This window comes from Lycium barbarum, chromosome 12 (assembly GCF_019175385.1).
Source record: "Lycium barbarum isolate Lr01 chromosome 12, ASM1917538v2, whole genome shotgun sequence".
NCBI lineage: Eukaryota > Viridiplantae > Streptophyta > Magnoliopsida > Solanales > Solanaceae > Lycium > Lycium barbarum.
The window spans coordinates 76,323,126-76,349,209 of NC_083348.1; the positions used below are offsets into that span (position 1 = coordinate 76,323,126).

General features: G+C 34.6%; 1 protein-coding gene across 1 annotated transcript; it reads right to left on the reverse strand.

Annotated features, from left to right (window-relative positions):
• Positions 1–3,291: 3,291 nt before the first annotated feature.
• LOC132622809 (beta-amyrin 28-monooxygenase-like) lies at positions 3,292–7,324 on the reverse strand. The gene is made up of 3 exons (XM_060337479.1): positions 6,343–7,324; positions 4,643–4,830; positions 3,292–3,860 (listed from the first exon to the last, which is right to left on the reverse strand). Exons 1-3 carry the CDS (start codon positions 7,283–7,285, stop codon positions 3,564–3,566), a joined length of 1,428 nt encoding a protein of 475 aa, XP_060193462.1. The 5' UTR covers positions 7,286–7,324; the 3' UTR covers positions 3,292–3,563.
• Positions 7,325–26,084: the final 18,760 nt, after the last annotated feature.

A 26,084-nucleotide genomic window follows, 5' to 3' on the forward strand; every position in this document is an offset into this window, starting at 1 on the left:
TGTAAAGTGAACTTCTGCCTCCTCCGACAGACTTGTCTAATTCTTAACACTTGTGTACTTTTTTATTTTGCTTATGAAAATGAAAGTTGCCTCTAACAGCATACTTTGTTCTTTTGTAAAGTGAACTTCTGCCTCCTCCGTCATACTTTTCTAGTTCTTAACACTTGTATACTTGATGTTTTGCTTATGAAAATGAAAGTTTGCCTCTAACAGCATACTTTGTTCTTTTGTAAAGTGAACTTTTGCCTCTTCCGGCAGACTTGTCTAATTCTTAACACTTGTGTACTTTTTTATTTGCTTATCCTGAAAATGAAAGTTGCCTCTAACAGCATACTTTGTTCTTTTGTAAAGTAAACTTTTGCCTCCTCCGACATACTTTTCTAGTTCTTAACACTTGTATACTTGATGTTTTGCTTATGAAAATGAAAGTTTGACTCTAACGGCATACTTTGTTCTTTTGTAAAGTGAACTTCTGCCTCCTCCGGCAGACTTGTCTAATTCTTAACACTTGTGTACTTTTTTATTTTGCTTATCCTGAAAATGAAAGTTGCCTCTAACAACATACTTTGTTCTTTTGTAAAGTAAACTTCTGCCTCCTCCGACATACTTTTCTAGTTCTTAACACTTGTATACTTGATGTTTTGCTTATGAAAATGAAAGTTTGACTCTAACGGCATACTTTGTTCTTTTGCAAGGCGAACTTCTGCCTCCTCCGGCATACTTGTTCAGAACTTTGCCTGATTATTTGTCAACTGAAGTTACTGTAATTTCAAGTCTAAGTCATTGAGCATTGTATACTAATCAAATGGAACGTATAAACTAATCAAAATCATAACAAAGCAATAAATTTGATCAATTCTATGTTGTTGAGTAAAATTAAGATTCGCAATGTTGAATCTCAACTGAATATCAGTTGTTTAGTTCATAAAAGATGATTTGTTGTTATTTTCAAACATTAACAAATCTAAACTTAACAAAGCATCAAATTGAGTTGAATTACGTTCAATTGAAACGCTATATATTATGTATTTACCTTATCCGACGTTGTAGCAGCAAAATCAATGGAGATTTCTCTGGTGAAATCTTGGAACGATTGAAAGGTTTGTTGTTGGAATGATGGATAGGTTTAATTGGATGTTTGGGGTTCGTTACAGACTTTCAGGTTTTTATATGTTATGGGTAGGGGTAGTAACGTCTTTTTCTTATTATCTTTTAGCTCAGGAGGGCAAATATTAAAGACCACGCATTACAGGGGCAAAAATTAAAGACCAGCGCATTTGAAGGGCATTCGCGCCAATTGCCCTGGCTTAAATAATAGGGAAAAGGACATATATGGCCGATCGGATGAAACTAATTCCACCCGGTGGCCAAAGTCCTTCTAAACCCAAATTATACTCACTAAATTAATCCCATTCATTAGCCAAAACTTAAATAAGATAATTTTCAAATAAAAACCCAAATACAAAAATGTTTGAGACGATTGTTATATATAATATGTGTCATTTGTGTATAAAATATGTATCGGTATGTATCTGTAATGTATAGAAACTGTATAAATTATGAATCACTAAGGTATGTATCATTTCTGCATATATTATGTCTTATTTGTGTATATAATGTGTATCAGCACAGTGCAACTGCCCTGCATAGAATAGAAAATTGTATCATTTTTGTATAGAAAGTGTATATATAATTCCAGCATGTGTGTATAAACTGTATTAGTCTTGTATAGAATGTGTACCATACGTACAAGAAATGTATTATAGAAACCGTATCATTGTGGTATATAATATGTATCACTATTGTATATGTAAAAAAAAATATCATATCATTATTGCATAAGATGTGTATAATAAATGTATAATTTATGTATAATAAATGTATGATTAATTCCATCATATGTATATAAACTGTATAATTCTTGTATATAAAGTGTATATATAATTTCAACATATGTATATATGCTGTAGCAGCCCTATAGTGGCGACTTAGTCGCCACAAAAAGTCTTTTTTTTTTAAGCGCATGGGCTGTTGGGCCGACTAGCCTTGACATTATTTTGGGCCGACCGGACACCTAGTGAGATTAAGCCCAAACAGTGATTAAATGTGCGATTAGTTTGGCTGAGTGGACACACAGTGTCCTTTTCCCTAAATAATTATAGCTCTCAATATACAAAAAAATATACAATAATTATGTATATTAATTTATTATATGTAAAAGTATACATTTATCGGCTATTAGTTTGGTGGTAGGCGTTTATACAATGTAAAATTCCTTTTCTTTTCTTCTCTATTATTCTATAGTTTAGGTTGATTTAAGCAAATATCCCCTTTTTAAAGTTTACTATCATTTAGATTTGTCTCTAGTTTTAAAAATTATGCTATCTTTCAAGAATTACCTTTAGGATAACGTTAACTCGAGTCTAATGTTTTCTCATATATTGCTCAACTTTACAGACAAAATATTAAATTCTCACAAGTTTTTTTTATTGTGATCTAATATTTTCTCATAAAATTTTCAATCTGCTCAAAGGGAATATGTGGTAGAATCATTTACTAATAATTGTTCAAAAAGGGACAAGCGGTCACTTTAATTCATCTTAAATTCATCTGTATTTCATAAAAAAAAAGGTTTATGGAGTATCATTTTTCACTTTTCTTATATTTATTTATTTTCATTTGTGTCAAGCTTCTCCTATTCTTTTGATATATTTATATTTATTTTTTGTTTATGATTACATCAAATCAGTGTTTAAAAATGCAGAGGTGCAAGGCAGGACGTTTTACTTGACCTCAAAGAGCGATAAATCTCTACGAATGAGACGCAACCTTCTCCCACGACTTTTAACCATATGATGTTTGTATCTGATAAAACAACATTAAGTATTGGAGGTAAAAGTGGTTGTTATGTTATGTTATAGTATATAATGCATCTACATTTGAATACTGAATAATTAAATATTATTTTTTTTCTTAACATTTGAATGTATATAGTTTGTAATTATTTAAAACAAGTACTAATATATATATATAAATTTAGTGTTTATAACATACTGTTTATGATCTTTGATATTGTCTATGATGTTCATGCACTTTAGGCGAGTAGTACCTTTCGTGAAGATACATGATAAAATTGACAGAATTTAAAAGTTTGATTAATTTAATATGACTGACAAATCATGCATATATAAAATTCTGTGAATTCTCTAGCAAAACTCGGTCATCTCATTCAATGATGACCTCCGATCGCTCAACATTTTAAATTCGATGAGATATGCATATAATAACCCCTTTTGATGAGAAGCATAACCCCTTTTTCTAAAAATTCACTAACAAATTCGTAGGGAACTTACAACTTTGAAACAAGGTAAGCACTAAAACCAAGAAAAATGAAGATCCTGCAACATTCATTGAACTCTTCGGATATATAGAAATTAAAGTTCTAGTATATATTTTAATGACTTTTAATTATGTTGTTCAGACTCTTCAAAAATCATAGTTTTTGAAGAATCTGACATATATCTTTAATATTTTCTGCAAAGCCCGAGTAACATAACTTCTGATCACTGCTGGTGAAGACGAATAGGAAGTCCATTTTCTGGTGTTGGCATCATGTCACCAACAATCTTCTCATTGGGAACTAATAACTCCCACTTGTATTTGGTTACAACATTGTGAAGAAAAGTTAAAACTACAAGGCGAGCATACTCTTTGCCAGGGCACATTCTTGGTCCACCACCAAATGGCACGTAGGTGTATGGAGTTGGCCCATCGCCTTTCTCGTATCTTGATGGATCAAACACTTCAGGTTCTTGAAAGTAAGCTGGACTTTTATTTGTGCTGCTTGTTGTCCAATAAACCTACATGTCAAATACACATAACCTATTATTGGCCGGCTCTAGAGTTTGGAGGATTAATACGGATTTCAAGAACGATTGGTGTGGAATTTGGTAACAAATTAATGTTGCAGATTAATGGATTACTACTGAGCTTTAATTGACCATTGAACCAAGTATCAATTAGTTTGGTCGATAAGAATACTAAACGGGTAATTGAGCAATCAATTAAGCCTACTTGGCAATAAAATAATATTTAAGTATTTGCAAACACTATCTAGCTAGCCAACGCTAAGATCCGCCTCTCTTCAATTTTTTTGATTCGATTCTTAATATTTGCAAATAATGAACGTTGGCATTTGAAATATTGGTTAAACATTGAAAAATTTATTCTAGGAGTATTTCGAGTGAAATAACATTTTTTTCTCGTAAATCTTCAATTTATGTGTTTCAAATAAAACTCGTATTCAAACCCAAGTAAACTTCCAAATGCTCTTTTTAGCTAGAAACTTCAATCTCTCTCTCTCTCTCCCCTCCCTCTCTTAACTTCAACCAAATGTTGTCCAAATGCATGGTTATAACTTACAAGTATTCTATCAAATTTCTATATTTTCCTTTATCACCAAGGGGTTTGGCCGAAATGGTTGGGATTTCTCTACTTTCAATCATATATATGTCTCACATTCGTGTCATATAAAAAAGTTCTTGGTGCAGTATGAATCCGAATTAATTGGGAGAAAGTGTGATGATTAAACCAAAAATAAGTACTTCTATCAAATAATGAGATATAAGATCAATTAAACTACCTTCCAACCCTTGGGGATGGTGTAACCAGCATAGGTGAAGTCTCTGAGCACTTCTCTAAAAGTCCCTTGAAGTGGTGGAGTAAGCCTCATCGTTTCACATACCACATTCCATGAGTACTTCATTTTCTGCATGTCCTCCCATTCTAACAGTTCTCCTGCCTTCTTCGCCGCAGCAATCTCCTTTTGCTCTGTATTTACAAGATAATTAAGCATTCCATTATGTATATAATAGCGGGGGCATATTTAGGATTTAAATTAACTTAGTTTAACTTTAAGATTTTTAGTATTGAACTCATTAAGTTGTTAAAACTATGAGTTTGGATCTAATATTTGTTGAAATTTTGATTAATTTTTGCACATATATTTACTCCATAAGGACGGTTATGGATTCAAATGAACTCGTCGGCAAAAGGTAAAAATGGACCCTCATTTTATGCAATGGTAAAAAGTACTAAGGCCTCATTTGTTTGCACTTAATGAAAGTCCGAATCTGAAACCAGACCTTAGGTCATTAAGGGCATTTGTTTACATTAAGATCTAGCCACTTATTTGGTCTAAATAGGTCTTAATCATTAAGATCTTCAACGGAGTCTTAATATCATTAAGAGATACTTTTTTACGAATAATTTTTACCACTACTTTGTCCACAACCACCACCCCCACACCCCCACCACCACTAACCACATTTGCCATCACAACCACCGCCACCACCCTACCTGACCGCCCCCACCACCACCCCTACCCTCCCAACCACCGGCGCCCCACCACCCATCCACCCTCACCCCAACCCACTCTCCACCCCCACCACAACTAACCACCACTGTCAACCATCACCACCCCCTTCCCAACCCCATCCCGCCACCCCCACCACCCGACCACTCTCCAGCTACCACCCCCACACACCACCACCCACCTCATCCCGCTACCAATATCAGCCACTACTATCACTGCTACCAGTCTTTACTATCAACCACCTCTACCATCATAACTAGCACCGCTGCCAACTACCACCAACACCACCGTCAACCACTACACATTCTTCGGCCACCACAACTAACACCACCAATTACTAACATCAACCAACTCCACCATCACAACCACCACCACTACCAGCCACCATCGCGCCAATCACTACAACACCAAGCACCTCCACCATCGCAAATATCACCACCACCATTACTAGCCACTAGCAACCATCACCACCACCACCACTACAAAGATAACCAGCGAACACATATGTTTCATAATAATTATTATACTTTATTAAATTTATATTTATTTTCTAATATTTAGTTAATTTTTTATTAAATTGTATATCTATTTTGTTTAAATAAAGATTATGTACATTCAGATGTTGAAAAACAAACAGTCTTAATCATTTAGTGTTCAGATCTGGAAAAAACATCTTAATCATTCAGTGTTTAGATTTGGAGAAAACATCTTAATCAGAAATTAAGATGTTCATTCAGATTCAGACGTCTTAATCTTAATGAAAACAAATGAGGCCTTAAGTCACAATTAATCTAGCAATATCTATGAAAATGTTTTAATGGAAATCTGATAGATGTTAAATACGAGACTTAAACTACAAGTAGACTTAGTAATCTGAAAAAAAAAAAAAAAAAAAAAACAAGGAAAGCAATCTTAGGGTAAAATGATGAAATAATAGAAGAAGAAACAAGGAGTGAAGTAGCATGTACCGGTGAGGATCTTTTCATAGATATCAGATCTCTCTCCAACATATTTCATGAGGAATGTTATGGTTGTTGCAACAGTGCTATAGCCCGCAACTAAAAGCCCCATAATTTTATCAGCAATTTCATTCTCACCCATCAACTTTCCATCGCTATCCTTAACAACTATCATATGACACAATATGTCTTGCATTTTCACTCCATTAGCCATATCCTCTTTCTTCTCCTTTATCACACCTATAAGCTCCCTTCTAATGGCTATCGCCGCCTTATTCGCGCGATAAAAAGCTGTCCCCGGAACGTTCAAAATCATCGTGTGTAACCCTAATGTAATATCATCGAAATAATTTACGAGCTTCACTATCCTCTCCGAACTCCCAAGAAAGAAACGACAAGCAAGTGTTAATGTCAAAATTTTAGCAAAAGGATAGGTTTTAATCTCACTTTTGCCTTCCCAGTGAAATTGCAAAAGCTCTTTTGTTATAAAATCCATTTTTTCCAAGTAACGGGCTAGCGCCTCGGGTTTTAAAAACCCTGGCTGGCGAATAACCCCAGTGGATTGAGAAGAAGGAGAAGGAGAAGAACGACGAGGAGACTGTTTTGATTGGTAAGAACGAAAGATTCTCTGCATAGAATAAGTACGAAATGGAGTAAAGAGTTTCTCTTCGTTCGAGAAGAGAAATTTGTGGCCGTTAGGGCCACAAATTACAACTGTTTTCTCTCCCATTATTTTAGTTTTGAAGATATCAGGAGAGTATTTCTTCATTCTATCACTAACAAATTTTTCAGGGTTTCTAAACAAGAACTCTACGGTTTCGCCTATTACGGGCCATCCGAAACTACCTGGGGGAAGTTTGGTATTTTTAGAAGGATAGTTTTGGTAGAGAATAGCAGTAAGGATGAGAGAGGAAACAACTAAGACAGTAGTGGAGAGATCAAAAGTATCCATTGATGGATGCTAAGTTTTGCCTTGTTCTGCTAAGAACTTAATTAGATGTACTGGGCAGCTAACTGTTGTGGATGTGTGTTATTATATAGAAGAGTGTCGAACTGATAAATAGTAACAGAAATAAATAAATGAATAAATAAGAATCCACGTTATTATGTATGCATTGCCAATGTCGTGTAATTTTATCAAGTTGTAACAAGTAATTCAATATTGTCGGACTTTGTAGGTAGCTGATATCAATTATTATGGGCAATTATTGGTAGGATTTAAGTTATATACATTAAACGGATATATTTTATTCTGATCGGCGTCGCGACGTCACCTTGTCGATTTTATTAAGTAAATATGTATAAATATAAGAAATGATACTACTTGTCATTGTAGTGAATTATTCATTTGTTCAATTTTTCAAATGTTGGCACACCATGTGCAAACCGTTGTTTTACAATATCAAGATAGTTTAAAATGTCACTAGTTTTTATCAGGTTAACAGCTACTCTCTACGGATCAAAAAGAGTATCCACTTACGCTTTTTTTTTTGGGTAAAAAAGAGTGTCCACTTATCAAATCAAGAAAGAATTAACCTTATTTTTTCATATTTGCTCTTATTAAGTGTTATATGATCAAATCTCAATACCTACTTAATTAGGGACAGTACAAATGATTGAGTAGACACTCTTTTTGATCCAGATGGAGTAATAATTATCGATCATAATGTTTTACCTTATAAATGATCTGATTGCGTAATATTTTTCACACTATCAATGCAAACAGCTTAAATATGTTATGCCTATCATATTTTAGAGATTTAATAGAGTGAATATTATTTAACTCTAGGAGTAGAAAGAGTTTTTATTCGTAAATAAATAGGTCGACTCCTAGAGTGATAGACAAACCGGTAAGTCTCGCGATTCGATCGGTAGTGGATCAACTGAAGGAAGTAGACTGGAAAAAGCTGTCTAGGACTAATTTTCAAAAGCATAGAAAATAGCAAATTAAGTCAATTTGATACTATTAAACAAACTGGTAAGTCCTTACATTATAGTTAAAAAACCAATGAAATGATGTGGGATGTGGCACTGAAGAGTAAACATTAATATATTGGAGTTAGTGACCATTTAAAGCGGAAAAAGGAGAAATAGAATGAAAAGTTAAAGTTTTTTGTTTGATAAATTACTTCCATAATTTATTTATTTTCATTCCGTTCTGATACCCGCATTGCGATTAATCTGAATTTACGCCGCATAGGGTCCATTCGGGAGAAACGCTCCCTATCAATGATGTTTTCATATTTAAAGATCGAATCTGAGACCTTTAATTAAGGAAGGAACATCTTATACACCGCACCACATTTTTTGGTGGTTAGTACTCCATACTCCATCCTTTTATGATTTTAGTTTTAGTATGCATTTAACTTTTCAAATACAAACTAGATTGTGTCGCAATTTTTCCACTATCTTATAAACGTGGATAAGCAAGCAGCAGGTCAACATGGCTGCTTTGGATTTTGAGGGCTTTTTCGTCATTTCAGATAAAACGAAATAAGTTGATTGGCCTGAAAAACAATTCACTGTAGCTTCTGTATAAGTTTTCTGCGTCTTGACAAAATTACCCTTCGCTTGCATCTTAATGCATCACCATACTTTTTTATGTTTCTTTATTGCCCCTGCTTTATGGTCTTATTGCATTGTTGCCTGGATGTGCTTTTGGTAAATATTTGAAAGTTTTAGGACAATTTCTATTCATAAAGTAAACAATATTGAAGTGAGAGAGACACATCCACGTGGACCCCATCCCATTCTGTCCAAGGATTTCCTGCCATCTACATTTTTCACCAAACCACGATGTACATTTTATGTTTTGTAATTTGTATTGTGATTATTATTTTTAAAAATTAATTGAAATTTTTCCAATTATCTCAAACACATGAATTTCTTTTGAGGTTCTTAGTTTTTCTTCTTTTGTTTAAAATGAATATTTCCTAATGAAACTTAAATTGTGTTTAAATTTCTTAATCCAAATAGTGCTTTAATAATTACTAATGATTAATTTAATCAAATCTCTCCTAAATTAAAAATGGACTAAACAGTAATAGCAAAAAGACATTTTGATATTCACGAAAAATCAAAGACATAATGAATCAAACATCAGAGCTTATTAATTACCATAATCTGACTTAGTGATTGTGATCCAAATAACATAATAGGTCATTTCGCTTTACTATTAGTGCAGGTTAATGAGAGATTACTATTAAAGATCGTAACTAGATGAATTTGATCACTTCACCCTCAATAAAATTTTTAAATTCAAGCTATATGTATGAAAAGAATTTGCATACAACTATCACCACCGGCTATCACTATTTAGTCATCATCTCGTGACCATCATCCTTGTTAGTTGACCGGCTATTTCTAAAGCCCACCATCATATAAATTTTTTACTAATATAAAATTCAAAAGCACTTAAGTAAATCATCATTAGTCCATTACGATCATTTATAAATACTTTAGTTCTAATTGCTCGAACCAAATCCCATAGGAGAAAAAGCAACTTTACAGTAATTGGGCCCGGGCCAACTAGTCATTTTAATAAGTATAAAGCTTTAATAGTAAAGTATATTTAATTAATATTTTGATTAAAGTTTTGAAAGTAAAAAAAAGAACACTTGAATGGTGGAAAATATGCATATACAAATTACAAGCATTCAACTTTTTTCTGTTGCTAAAGCACAACAATTTTTACGAATAACGCTAGATATCACATCACGAGTTGTCACCCAAAACAAATATATGTCTCTAATTTTGTTTGGCAAAGTGGTTGGGTAGGAATCTAGTATTACACATTCTCGTCGTGGATCTTTAATTTAGATTCAATGGATTATGAGCATTTGAGTCGAACAATATTGTGAGAGTACTGTTTATTACAAAAGGACAAGCTACAAAGTGTTACTATTTTTTTGAACCATAAATGTGAATCTTTTCAAAAATAGTAAAATATTATCATTTCAACCTGAATCTTTTTCTAAAATTTTAAAATATATATTATTATTTTACCTAGCACTTTACCCGGTATAAAAAGTGACAATATTCAATCTGAAATGGAGGGGAGACTTCCTTTCTTTTTTCTTCAGATTCGACCAATCCGAGTACCTCATGCGACCAAATTGGGGAAAATTAACATCAAAGGTCAATGAAAGTATGATACCATGTCAACAAAAATTATTTAACACTTACCAAAGTAGTGATGCACTTCGTATAGTGTTAGAATTAGGTAGTTAAACAGATGCATTAGTTATTTTAAAAATCTTGAGTCAATAAATACTTCTGGTGGAATGTTTCCCACTTTTAACAACCCTGCTTAGAAAATTCTTCAAAATGCAATTGCAGTTCCATAAATGGTCTGAAAGTATCATAATATAAGACCAATAATTTCTTCATATTTATTTACTGACAAAAAGAAAAAAGTAAAAAATGAATCTGAACCATTGGAAATAGAATAAAATTATCTGCTTTGATTTTTGGTCCAAAAATGTCCTTGTTGGTAGCAAACTAACCCAATTACGTACCCAATCTCGTTAATTGACCTTCAAACCTCATGTATTCCCTTTTTTTTTAATTTTAAAAATTGTGATTTTTTTGTGATGGACTCCACCTTTGGAAAAGGCTCCACTTCTTGTATATTATGGTTTCTCCTTCATTGAGAAAATATATCTTTTCTGTTCGAGTAAATTTCTCAAATGACTGCCACTCAAGTTAATGAAATTATGAAGTAAAGTCACCTGTCTTGTTTTATATCAATAAAGTCACTCAACTTGTGTGGTATATCTTGGAAAATCATCATTACCAGATTGTGAACTGAGATTCGTTTAAATCCTAGTTGAAATTTTAAATTCTACTTTATATTGTAAGTTATTTACATGATTCAAAGTGTGTAAATCATCTACAGAGCAAAAGCGTAGTGGAATAATAGATAGCGTACCTCCTGCCATTGTTATAGAATCGTGGTTGACGTCGATAGCGCCATCGACGTCGGTTTTTCAATCCGGTGATTCCATGTCTTTTGTACTGTGGTAGCAGTTTTCTTGGGGTAGTTTCAGATAATGGAGTTCCAATTGGTCCAAAAATGAAGGACCACTTTTTCACACATTCATTCTAAACGTGAACTAACATTCTCCCACTTGGTCCCAATACACGAACCCCGAGTATACTTTAAAAGGAATCATAATACATGAATCATGGCGATATTTCCTCTAAGAGCGAGTAGTATCTTCTATGTATCACTATGTATTATGCCTCTAAACCATAGCCCATATTACTTAATGAATAAACCCAATGTTTATTCTAGGTCCATACTTTAGCAATATTTCTCAAAGTAAAATTGAATGTGCACACAGTAATAGACACGAGAAATATCATATTTTATATAAAATAGAGTTTCATAAACATCCGTTGTTACAACGAAATTTTACATAGTGGAACTAAGTCCAATTGTGACCACGTGATCCTTAATTTTTTGTGGGGGCATGCCTTTAGTTAAAGGATCAACTAACATCAGTTCAATGCTAACATGTTGAATCACCACTTTCTTATCTTTATAACGTTCTCTTACGGCTAAATACTTGATGTCGATATGCTTGCTTCGACCAGCACTTTTTTTATTCTTAGCCATAAAGACAGCAGCTGAATTGTCACAATATAATCTTAATGGCTTAGAGATAGAGTCGACAATTCTAAGCCTAGAAATGAAACTCTTTAACCATATACCATGTGAGGTAGCCTCAAAACAAGAAACGAACTCAGCCTTCATAGTGGAATTAGTTATCAGAGTCGGTTTGGCACTCCTCCAAGATATAGCTCCACCGGCTAACATAAAAATGTATTCTGAAGTTGATTTGTGTGAATCAACACAACCAACATAGTCTGAATCAGAGCAGCTAATGACTTCCAAATCATCTAATCGCTTGTTACATAAGCATGTAGTCTTCTGCCTCTTGAAGGTATCTTAAGACTTTCTTTGCAGCTCTCCAGTGGTCAAGATCTGGATTACTCTGATATCTTCCCAACATTCCAACAGCAAATGCAATAGCAGGTCCTGTACAAGCCTGTGCATACATCAAGCTTCCAAGAACAAAAGCGTATGGAATATCTTTCATTTGTTCCCTTTCAAGAACGCTCTTCTGGCACTGATTCAAATTGAACCTGTCACCCTTCCCAATGGGAGCTAGACTTGGTGAACAATCTTTTATCCGAAACCTCTCTAAAATTTTATTGATATAGGCTTCTTGAGATGGACCTAAGCTACCTTGGTGTATATCTCGATGAATCTTAATGCCAATGACATAAGATGCCTCACTCATGTCTTTCATATCAAAAATCTTAGAGAGAAATTGTTTCACATCATGTCGCATTCCCTTATCATTGGATGCAAGCAAGATATCATCCACATATAGTACTAAGAAATAGATTTTACTCCAGCTGACCTTCAGGTATATACATTGATCCATAAAGTTCTCAACAAAGTCAAATGAAGAGATAACATTATGAAATTTTAAGTACCATTGACAGGAGGCTTGTTTTAGTTCATATATGGATTTCTTTAGCTTGCATATCAAGTGCTCACCATTACTAGAGGAGAATCCTTCAGGTTGTTTCATATAAACCTCTTCCTCTATATTACCATTGAGAAATGTGGTTTTCACATCCATATGTTGTAATTCTAAGTCAAAATGGGCTACTAATGCCAATATGATGCGCAAGGAATCCTTTTTAGACACAGGAGAAAAAGTCTCCGTGTAGTCAATTCCTCCCCTTTGAGTGAATCCTTTAGCAACGAGTCTTGCTTTATATCTTTCTATGTTGCTTGATGAGTCCCTTTTAGTTTTAAAGACCTATTTACATCCAATGGCTTTTACACTATTAGGCAACTCGACAAGATCCAGACTTCGTTACTTTTCATGGAATTCATCTCTTCTTTCATGGCATTGTACCACAATTTTGACTCTTTACATCTCATGGCTTGTGAAAAAGACTCAGGATCATTTTCGACTCCAATGTCAGATTCTTGCAGATACACAACATAGTCACTAGGAAATGTTGATTTTCTTTCTCTAGTAGATCTCCTTAATGTTATGTCAACATTTTCACGTTGTTCAACTTTTTGTTCAATAATTTCTGAAATTTCTTGAATAACTTGATCTACTGGAATATTTTCTGTAGTTAGTGGAATCTCATTGATTGTTTGCTCAACACCCGGTAGTACTTGAGGGGTGTTATGAATGATAACCAATCTTTCTCTTGAAATAGAAGGTTGATCTCTAACAGAAGTTGTATTCTGAAATTGATCGCTCCCACTAATTAAGTCATTCTCAAGAAATTTTGCATTTCTTGATTCCACAATCCTAGTGCTATTAGATGGACAATAGAATCTGTATCCTTTAGACATTTCGGCATATCCAATGAAATACTCACTAATGGTTCTAGGGTCTAGTTTCTTTTCTTGTAGGTTATAGATTCTAACTTCAGACGGGCATCCCCATATGTGTATATGTGTCAAACTCGGTTTCCAACCTTTGAACAACTCAAAAGGTGTCTTTAGGACAGCCTTAGTTGGAACTCGATTTAATATATACATTGCTGGCTTAAGAGAGGACTTAGGTAGCTTAGAGTTACTTAGCATACTACGCAACATGTCTAATAATGTTTGATTTCTTCTTTCTGCTACACCATTTTGATCTAAAAAACCAGGCATAGTGTATCGGGAAACAATCCCATTTTCTTGAAAAAACTTCGCAAACGGACCTTGTGTTTGTCCATCCTCAGTGTATCTACCATAGTACCCACCACCTCTATCAGTTCTCACAATCTTAATTTGCTTTCCGCATTGTTTCTCTACTTTAGCCTTGAAAACTTTAAAGGCTTCTAATAATTCTCTTTTATTATGAAGCATGCAGAGATACATATGTAACACCTAGTAGCTTGGGGCTAAAGTTTTACTCATAAGATGATAATATAATGGAACCACTATGAGGGTTATAGGAAGTGTTTTGAAAACTAATCAAGTCATAAGAAGCGTCTTTGGGCAAAGCAAAGTTGGAAGCCATTCTACGGGGCATGTTTTCAATTGAGTTATAGAAGGTCTTGATTTTAGCGACCATAAGCCCTTTATTAATTAGGAATTTGGGAAAACCTCCTCAATGAAAGGTGTATCCCTTTGAAATACCTTTCCAACGGTATATTATAGAGGCCAAGCGGACATCTGTACAAAGAGTTATGGCCATTTTACTGAAGGATTGCAGAGCAGTCTGCTCACTGGTCATATTATACGGACGAATTATACAGTCCATATAATTTTATACGGACCATATAAAATGGCCGTATTTCATGAAATTTCGGCTTGACATTCTGTTTTGCGCCATGATTAAATATGGTCGTATTATACGGACCGTATAAATGACCATATAATTTTCTGACTCAGTTTAGTATAAATTCAGGCCTTCAGTTCTTTTATTTCATTATTCACAATTCCAAGCCCTAGAACGAAGGATTTCTTCTCCCAACAATCCAAAACATCAAGGTAAGTCAATCCAAGCCCTTCTAAATCAACTCTAACATGTACTCTAATAATCTAAGCAAGAAATCATTATTCCTAATCTAGGGTTTCCAAGAAAAACCCAAACTCAAGGCTCAAGGTCTAAACCCTAGGGAATTGTTTCAAGTTTGGAACTTTATCAAGGTATGTAGAACTTCTATCTACATGTGGGAATCTCTACGTTCTTCCCCATACCTCGTTTTTTGTTTTTTGTTTTTTTAATTTTCTTATATTCTATGAAGTTCAAATCCTAGGGCATTAAATCCAACATATTGGTAGCCCATAGTTATGTAATTATGATCATGAATTGTGTATCTATATCCATTATTGTATTCCTAATCTTCCATTACGGTTATTAGGAACCCAAGCTTAATCTGTGAATCATGAATTCTTCCTCATGCATTCCCATTATGTTTTTGTTAAACTTTATGGTTTTATTTAGGGCTGTTCACGACCAAACCGAATAAAAAAACTGACATTTGGTTTGGTTTGGTTTTAAATTTTAAAAACCGATAATATTTGGTTTGGTTAAGGTTCTATTAAAAAATAAACTAATAAATAACGGAACCAAACCGATAAATTATATACATAAATTTTATAATTATTTATATGTATAATATTAGTTTTTCATAAATAATAATAAATATTTTATACCTTTTAATCATTAATTTGATTTTTGGTCTACTTATTTCACATGATTGTTTAAGACCCATATTTTTAAGAATATGTCCAAGCCCATGTCTTTAAGTCTTTTAATTTACGTTAGAGTCTAATGTCTTTAACTTAAATTTTTAGCCTTTCTTTGTCAGTCATTTGATTTTAGATTTTTTTTTTCAAATTTATACCTTTCTTTGTTCTTGTCTGAATGGGTCCTAAACTTCTAATATTTTTCATATGAAAAGGACAGAGGTAATATTTTTCATATGAAAAGGACAGAGGTTGTAGATTTGGAGGTTCCTATAGATGATACTTCAATAACATCAGCATTTGCTGCAACTCAAACACATGGTAATGCCCTAATACTTCTTCCGTGGGTAATCCTCCTAAAAAGCAGAAAAGAACAACTCCTTGTAGTTGAGACTCTAACCTTGGGGATAATGATAGAAAACGTCTGAAGTTTGGGATCATTACACAAAGTTTTTTTAATAAAATGGGAGAATTGAGGGCAAAATGCAAGTACTGCCCCAAAGTTTGGGATCATTACAAAAAGTTTTTTATTTCATATATTTTCATTTTAATTTTAGATAGTCTTTATGTTTAATTAATATGTATGTTTGTAACAACAGCTAAAAGCTCATGTGCTCTACTTTATTTCCAGGTATGTGTATTAAGATGAAAAAAATTGTGCAGTCACTACTAAGTTAGTTTTTAGCTCTATATGTAATAGTTTAGCAACTTCGGATACCTTGAGTACTACACTATCACTAATAGTGAAAATGTTTCTATGATGTATGTTCCACCTTAAACTATAAATAAAAGTTATCGTTTGAACAAAAACAAAAACATGTCTTTTTTGAACTTTTTAATGTTTTACTGATAAGTCTCATGGTTGCTAGTCATAAATCGAAAAATTGAACCAAACCGACAATAATCAAACCGGTGATTATTTTTTTATTTGGTTTGGTTATGGTTTTAGACATTTAAAAACCGACTAAATTGGTTTGGTTATGGTTTTAACTTTTAATCAATAACTGACCCAAACCGAACCATGAACACCCCTAGTTTTATTAGCAAGACACAAGCATGTTTTCAAGATAACTATATGTATTTATGATTATTATTATTATTCATGAATCAAGAACATGTTTGCAAGACTATGACAAGTATCTCATGAAACCATGATCTCACAAGCTATCATGATAATTCACATGTTTTGGAATTTGCTTAGTTAACCGAGAAAGCTCAGTAAAGCCTGAAAATACGTAGCCACCGTAGGATGAGGGTTGTCAGCAAGGAGGAAACACCTTCATTATGCAGTTTGGATCCTTACATGCTTATTATTATTTAAATCTCATATCCCTGGCATGGTGTGAGTGTTCTGCTGGTAGGACGCAAGTACCAGATCATGTTGTCGGTTATACTATAGCACTTTCCACATTACAAGCAGCTATATATACATGTATTTCCATTGATTTACTGTTTTCAGACTTTACTCACGCTTCATGCTCATGTTCAGGTTATATTCAGTTTCAGTTCATGTCCTATACCTATATTTTGTCATGTTCTTCATTTCAGCAGGTTTTACATACTAGTACTATTCACCATGTACTCGTCCCTTTTTGCTCAGGGCCTGCACTTCACAGAGCAGATACCGGTTTTCAGGAGCATACACCTGCGCAGTAGGATCACCTCAGTTATCAGCTTATTGGTTAGCCCCAATTCTCTCGGGGTTCAACATGGAGTCTGCACTAGTATTCAGTTTATGGTAGTCCAGGGCCATGTCCTGGTAGTTAGTATTCAGACATGTTTTAGAGGTTTCATAAACAGATGTTAGTTCACGGAGTCAGTTGTGCTTTTATTTTTGCAAACTATTACAATTTTTCATGCTATGAGATTACTTCAAGACTTTATTCCGCAATTACCTTTTCATGATTCCTTTAAATCGTATCATATAGATTTTGTTGTTTTGATGCCCATGTTGACAAACAAGCCATGAGGTTCGCTCGGACACGTGTAAGCAAGGACGGAGTGCCGTGTTGCGCCCAGGCCATGGTTCGGGACGTGACAACATGTATCGTCAGTAATCATATGTAAAGGTGATAAAGTATTTCTGACCATATACGTCCATGTCTGGACAACATATATCTGAATGTATGATATCTAATATGGTTAAACCCCTCTTGGCACCTTTCTTAGACTTGTTGGTCTGCTTCCTTTTAATGTAGTCCACACAAGTATCGAAATCAGTAAAATCTAAAGTACTAAATACTGCATCATTTACTAATCTCTTAATTCTATCTACGGAGATATGTCCTAATCTTCGATGCCATAAAATAGGGGAATCCTCATTCGTAACAGATCATTTAGTACCAGCTTGGACATGCATAACATTATGAGTGGAATAATTTTGTAAATTAAGAGAGAAAAGACCATCAAACAATGTACCATTTCCAAAAAGTTTAGATTTATAAAATAGATTAGAATAGCCTTCTAGAAAGAAGGAAAATCCCAATGGTACAAGTCTTGAAACTGAAATTAAATTCCTAGAAAAGTTAGGAACATAAAAGGTCTTTTCTAACTCTAAATGAAACCACTACTAAGAACTAAAGTGCATATCCCAATAGCTTCCACACGCGACTGCATCTTATTTCCAGAATATATGTTTCACTCAGCTCCCACTGGCTTTTGCAGTTTTTTTAATCCCTGCAATGAATTCGCAATATGAATTGTAGAAGCAGAATCAATCCACCACGTGTTATAAATAACATTCGCCATGTTATCTTCATAACATACAAGAGAGATTGAAATACCTTTCTTCTCAAGCCATTTATGATACTTGATACAATCCTTCTTTATGTGCCCTTTATTTCTACAGAAGTGACACTTGAATTCTTTCTTGATATCAGGTTCAGGTTCAAGTGGTGCTTTTCCTTTCCACTTCTTATTGTCTTGATAGGTCTTCTTTCCTTGAGTAGCCATGAATGCACTTTCTCCTATTTCCCCCAGCAATCGACCCTCTTCTTGAACACATATGGTCATTAGTTCATTAATAGACCATTTATCTTTATGTGTGTTATAGGAGATCTTTAAGGGGCTGTATTGTAAAGGAAGAGAGTTCAAAATATAGTGCACAAGGAAATTTTTTGGACATTTCAACCTCAAGAGTCTTTAGCTGAGTCGCTAAATCTGGCATTTTCATTATGTGCTCACCAGGGCCGTCTCAGCAATATTGGAGGTCTAAAGCCAAACTTCAAAAAGAGGCCCTAGGTAACTTTTTTAAAATGAAAGATCGTCATAAATATTTTATTTAAAGTCTACTTTTCTAGCTTTTTGATATATGAAGTCATTAATTATTGTTTTATAATCGATCTGTTTTAACAATTCCTTTTCAATTAATAATATAGTTAATCCATTCAACCTCTCTTGAGACATTGTTAATTTTGGATTAGATTTTATCAATTTTAATTCTGAAAAACTTCTTACAGTTGAGGCAACAGTTTATATAAAAAATACATCTTTAAGGAAAAAATGGGGCCAAAAAAAAAATGAGGCCTCAAGCGATTGCTTTATTGGCCTTTTGGTCGAGCCACCCCTGGTGCTCACGCAGAGTCCGGAACCAAAATGCCTCCAAAACAAACATTTTGAACCAAAATACCCCAACAAAAGAAAAGTTACTAAAGTACCTATAGCGCAGTATTTTACTGCGCTATAGCACTAACGGAGACGGACCGAGTCCGGAACCAAAATGCCTAAAAAAAAAAAACATTTTGAACCAAAATACCCCAACAAAAAAAAAGTTACTAAAGTACCTATAGCGCAATATTTTACTGCGCTATAGCACTAACGGAGAAGGACCCGTCAAGTCCTATAACGCAGTAAAATAATGCGCTATACGAAATACGGTCCGACCTATAACGCATTATTTTACCGCGTTATAGGAGGGAGAGAAACTCCTATAACGCAGTAAAATAATGCGTTATAGGAGTCTCCCATTTCCATTCACTCCTTTTTACGTAATTTATCTTTTTACGTAGTTTAGCCGTATATTAATCATGCTTTGAGACTCCGAAACTTCAATATTTTATATAGAACTCTAGTTATATTTGTACAATTAATAAAATAGGCTCAACACATCAAGAATACGTGATACTTTGAATTGTCGTTTTAATAGTTGAAAATTGCTCGAAGTCCTTTTTTGTTTGAAGATTTGTAGTCATTAGCTTTAAGTTATTTATCTTTTAGGGTTTTGTCTTATTTTTAAATTAATGCTTAACTTTATTTCGAATGTGTCACGTTTTTTTTATTATCAATAATAAAGACTAATGATAATATTTATAAATATGCAAAAAATATATAATATTTACGATAAATTGTACAAAACTAATGTATATACACTATCGAGGATAGGTCCCACATGTAGTATGCCGGAGACTATCCCTAGGCCTAAGGCTCATACCATCCCCACCGCCCTCACCATCGTCTCCGTCGCCCTTTTTCCTCTTAATAACCGGGCGCTCCAAGTCATGATCATCTCCTCTTCCCCTAGCCCTTGCGCCCTTAAGTAGAACGTGCTTCTTCTTGGGATCTTGTCCCGCTAGCACGCTCAGAACCTCAGGCTGAGCTGGGTCTGAAAACTCGACCTCTTCCTCGTCGGGAGTCGCCACCGCAGGCGCCGAAGGATGAACCTGAAAAATATATAAATATTAGTACCATTTCTTATTTATGTTGAATACATTAACGTTATTTATTTAATCAAACCTGTGTGTCAACAGGCGCCTGAGAAGGCTCCTGAGATGGGTCTGTAGCCTCCTGAAATGGGTGTGATGGTGAATATGAGGTAGTCTCCTGGACGAGATGCTGTTCGAAGTCCAAGTAAAGGTTATAAAAATTAAATAAACATTTACCTTATATTGAATAAAATTAGTTTTAATTAAAAAACTTACATGCGCCTCGGTAGTCTCATGAGAAGACACCTCTGCCTCAGCAGGCTGATGAGAATGCTCCGGAATGGGCAGCTCCTGTGGACTCACTGGTGCCGAATACTAAAATATGAAAAAAATGAAATAGTAAGTACTTTAAATGATCAAATATGTATATTAAATATTGACCTTATATTGAATAAAATAAATTTTAATAAAAAGCTTACTTGTTGCTCGGTAGTCATATGGGAAGACACTGTTGGCTCGGCAGACCCATGAGAAAATGCCTGAGTGAGTGGCTCTGATGGACCCGCTGGCGCCGAATCCTAAAATATGAAAAAAAATGAAATAATAAGTACTTTAAATGATCAAATATGTATATTAAATATTGACCTTATATTGAATAAAATTAGTTTTAAGTAAAAAAACTTACATGCGCCTCGGTTGTCTCATGAGAAGACACCTTTGCCTCGGCAGGCTGAGTGGGTGGCTCTGATGGACCCGCTGGCGCCGAATCCTAAAATATAAAATATTACTAAATAATGAATAACATATATATATATATATATATATATATATAAATGAACAAATAAGTATTTTAAATACTAATCGGGATCTAAAACTCATCAAAGTCAAGGATCCGGGCTCCCTCTAAATTCCTCACAGGCCACTCATCAGCTAATGAAGCGCGTAACGCCGCCAAATCAACGTTATCACGCTCCTCTATGTATACATTATGGCTCGGCTGTGATGAAGACCCGGGTATCTCAGCAAGTAAGAGCGCCGGCGTAAACGTAGGTGAGTCTCCAGGTGAGCTGCCACCGGCCTGGAAGGGCTGCGGATGGACTAGACCGTGAACGCCCTCTGGAATGGGATCAGCCTCATCCACCTCATCTACCAGTCCTCCACCACCAGGTCCTCTAGCAGCAGCTGTTATACCCTATTTTAACCGGAGTCAAAATAATTTATAACATCCGGATAATTCCGGGGTTAATTAAAGTTGAGAGTCGCCATCTAATTATTTATGGTGAATTAGGACACCTAAAGTTTATCAAAGTTATTTCCTAAAGTTAGCTCTGTTTAAGGTCTGCGAAATTTAAGATTTTGGGTAAGGGTTCAATTAGTCTAAAGGGAAGGTATTAGGCACCCTTTAAGACTCATTAACAATGGTTAACCGACCGGACTTACAATTAGTTAGGCTAAGTGTAAACATAGTATTATAGAAAAGAACGTAGCTTCGTAAATGTGACTAAAGTTATAGATAAACATATAAGAATGCTATTTTAAATAGGACCTGTAGAAAAGTAATAATTTGTATAAAAGAGTATTTCTAATGCTATTTTGAATACGACTTGTAAATGTTGTTAAGGTTTTAAACGAAAGCATAATAGTGTTGTTTAAAATAATACTTGAAGAAAACATAATAATTTGCGTAAAAGAAGATTCTAAATGTTAAATGAGACTTAAAGATATGGTTAAGGCCTTAAATGAAAAATATAGTAATGTTATTCAAAATAAGATTTGTAGAAAATAGGATGATTTGTCTATGAGTAAATAGTCTTTTAAAAGATAATGTGACGAATGTGATTCTTTAAGTAAAATGATATTATATGAATATGATGGTATGGAAATGCCTGGACTTATCTTTCTATTTCTATCACTCTTTATTTAACCAATTTTTGGCTAAAAATATGTATAGTTAGTAATCTTGAAAATGTTTATAAAATATAATTGGATCCCTACTTAATGACGTTTTGAAATTCATAAGATAGTAAGAGTGGAAAATGATTTCTTTAACCCAAAAATATATGGGCATACTATTTGAAAATCAATTACTCAAATAAATGTTATAGATACTATGAATAGTTTTAAAAATAGAAGTGAATGTAATTCGTGGTATTAACTACCCATTATTAAACTAAAACCCTTAATGTCACTAAGGTTTATCTTAATTAAAAAGCACAAATGTTAGTCATACAATGCACATTAAATGCACACAACAATAAAAATGGAAGGGTAGATATAATGTAAATGGGCTTGATCCGTTTTTTTTTTTCATGGACTGCTACTACAGTCCGTTTCGCTAGTGGGTTTTAGCCCAAATTTTATGTATTGCTGCTGTCTGCCACTGTAGGGGGGGGGGGTGACTCGGTAGGAGAATTACGTTGGGCTTTTGGCCCAACATTTGGTGCGGGAGATGACGAATCCGGAACTCGTATACGAGGGTCATGCATAAAAATGAAGGCAAAGTATTAGTATACGATCAATGGATAACACCAAACATGTAAGGTATAAAACTCAAACAAAACAAATTATATACATACTGTGCATATTTTTGGCATATTTGAAGTATACCTTATGTATGCATAGGTATACAGCCTTGGTGCCTTAACAACATTAGTGCATTTATAACATTTAAAGCACACATTCTACCCAGTAGTGGCAGTACACATTGCAAGAATAAATTGCATAAGATACTAATAGCAAACGGCATCTGCATAGCAGTGGATGCAAGTGAGGAAGGAAACGAGGATGTGGACTGCTTACCAGCGCAAGGGGGCAGATTAAATGCAGCTCAAATACTCACCATGACAAGTAGAGTGATAGCCACAATGGAAGCATGTTAAACAAGCAATAATAAATGAAAGGCAGAGGCATGGATGTGGGATGCACATGGACAACCAGCAAGTATAATCGTCAATGAAAAAAAAAAAAGGGTTTTAAAATCTAAGGTTCAATACCCTGTCTGGTGCAAATGGAACATCTCACATTTATCAATGACATAATAACCTTAATTATTAAGAGGAAAGTAACTAAATCTAGATAGGTGTACCAATATATGCAAGTGCCAGCAAAAGGTCGAATTCAAAACAGTAGAAGTGTCAGCATATTTTCTAAAAAAACAGTCCAATTAATAGGCAAGTAGATGCAGAGATCAGGTATGATAAAGATATTATAAGAGAGGCATTAATATACGGTTCCACACCATATTCAAGCATGCAAGATACAAACAAGTAAAAGGACCACAGACTGAGGGAAAGAAAAACTATCATGCTGAAAGAGACCAGATACAAACACAGTCAAGCAAATGATAGTAATGAATTCACAATAAAGTAGCACATCAAATAAGTTTAGACTTCTCCTAGGCTCACAGAATTTGGACATATACATTAAGCACAAAAGAGGTTAAGACAGGATTATGAAAGAGATAAGCATTTAAGGGAGATCAACTGATTTTGGAACACCAAATCATCTCGACTTAATCATCCAAACATGAGCTCATACGAACATCTAAACACTAATAAAATGAGATTAAACTAAATTGAAATGAGATAATAACATATGGATGCAATCCATTGTCAAACCGCGACAACTGAACTAAACACACACACTAACGACAGAATTGGAAACTGACGAAACAGGACAGGGCCAAACAAATTTAGCAACCAACATCGACATGTCATACTATCAGTTCATCATATCTATCCCAACAAATTACATTCATGACGGGTATCTTGCTAGAAGATAGAGTAAAAGAGAAACGATGTTGGCATGTCCTGATCGTATATGTAATATACCTAGGATATACACACAGTAGTGTATATATCAGATGTATATCGAATGTCTAATTTCCTCTTTTCTTGATAACCCACAGTATATCCTCTGTATATTTGATTTTAAATGTATCCTAAGTCCTGGAAATTCAGTCTTAGGCATCCGGATTACACTAGATATCTTTCAAATTCAATTAACGATTAATGTACTATCCTAACAGCTCCCAAACATCAAACAAATAATGCGACGACAAAGAAATTACACAATCACTAAACATATCGCAGAATAAACAAAAAAAATCTTAAACAAAACAGAAACTAAAGACCATGAGTAATGAATGTATCGAAGTTTACCTCTTTTGTGTGCAATGAACTGGGGTGTCGAAGCCGTCGAATCTATGCCCGAACTCGACAAAACTCGAACCCGATCAAAGTAACCAAAGTCTCAGACTGAAAAATGGAAGTAGAGTAATATGTTGGCTGTTTTTTTGTTGATTAAAACTTGTGTTTTGTAGGGGATTTTCGTGGTTCCCGATCCTTGGGTTCCTCCTTTCTTTCTGTTCGATCTCCCTCTCTCTTTATAGAGTGAGGAGAGGGGAGCGTGTGAGAGAGGAGTGGGGAACAGGGTGTGGGGGGCAAAGGAAAGTGGATGTGGCAGAGGCATGGTGCGGTGAACGTGGAGATGGCAGGGGAGGGATGGAGAGAACGTGAGGGAGACAGGGGAGAGTGGGAGCAGAGGCGTGAGGGGTGAGCGGCGGTGAGGAGATAAGAGAAAGGAAAGGGAAAAAGGTTTTAGGTTGAAGGGATTAGGTTAAGGAGGAAAAGGTGGGCTGGACCGGGTCGGGTAATGGGCTGGTCCGAATGGAAATGGTAATGGGCTGGTCCGTTTTGTATTTTAGTTGGGTTAAAAATGTGGGTTGGATATTACATGCGGGTTGTTTATTTGGGTAGGAAAATAATATTGCATTTGTATTTTGGGCCATTGATTTGGCTGAAAATTGTTGATCCTTCCTCCTCTATTTAATTATTTTTGGGTTTCTAATTTAATAGCTAGTACAGTACATGCTATATAAAGACAATTAATAATTAATATGTAGAAGATAAGGATTTTACAAAGTGTCATCTTGTAATTAATTTAACGATTCCAAACCCGAAAATGAAACGATGACGAACATTTAAAATTTGTGATAAAGTAATACTAGTAATATTGATAGTAAAGTAATGAAAATGAAAGTACTGATATTAATTATAGTAAAAATAAAGTGTTTGGCTTATCAATGAATTTAGAAGCCCGAGTAAATAAAATTAAATAAGGAGGGACAAAATTGGGTGTCAACAGATGCCCCTCTTCGACCGTAGACGATGTAAGAGTCTTCGGGCGAAGAAGTTGACGTAGTAGTCAATTTTGTTCCAACCGACAAATACGAAATTGAGAAAATATTATGGTCGAACCTGTTGAGCGAATGTTATTTATGGATTTATCACTTTGCAAGGGTTGTGGACAGGTGACAAGAACGTTCAAGAATTGAGCATATGCTTATAGCCTCCTAATTATAAATGTGGCGCGCAACACACCTTTAAGTAGGACTCTACTAGACACGATGTAAATTCTCAAAAAAATGCCCCAGTGTTGAGTTATGGAGACACTGGGATATAGAAAAGGATACGAGATTGTGAAAAGAGTTGATTGAGTAGAGTTTTAGCGGGGGATATGAAAGAAGATTTTTGGATAACCTACGTATCATATGTTTGTAGATGTAGGCGGAGTCGAGTTCGAGAGTAGATCCGTGACCTTTGCTTATGAGTTTGATATTCCTCTTCAGCGTATTTGCCCCAGTTCACTGCGTAAGATAAAGTTCCACGTTGTGCTGTGTCTCTGCACGTACATTGTATTTTCTGTCAAAGCTGAAATTTATGTCACAATTAGTAATAAAGTCTGGATAAAGTGGAAAGTACGAAATTTATAAAGAGTGTAAAAATGATAGTAAATATGAGTGTGGGAATGAAAATGAAGCCGTGTGGCCAATGTTGTCTCTGGTCGTCTTCGGGGACTTGAATGAGTGTGTGACATGTATGCCG

Coding starts and splice junctions, on each gene's coding strand:
- LOC132622809 (XM_060337479.1), bottom strand. CDS start 7,285: ATGGATACTTTTGATCTCTCCACTACTGTCTTAGTTGTTTCCTCTCTC. Junction 4,831..6,342: donor CTATGAAAAGATCCTCACCG/GTACATGCTACT, acceptor TTGTAAATACAG/AGCAAAAGGAGATTGCTGCG. Junction 3,861..4,642: donor CCATCCCCAAGGGTTGGAAG/GTAGTTTAATTG, acceptor TTTGACATGTAG/GTTTATTGGACAACAAGCAG.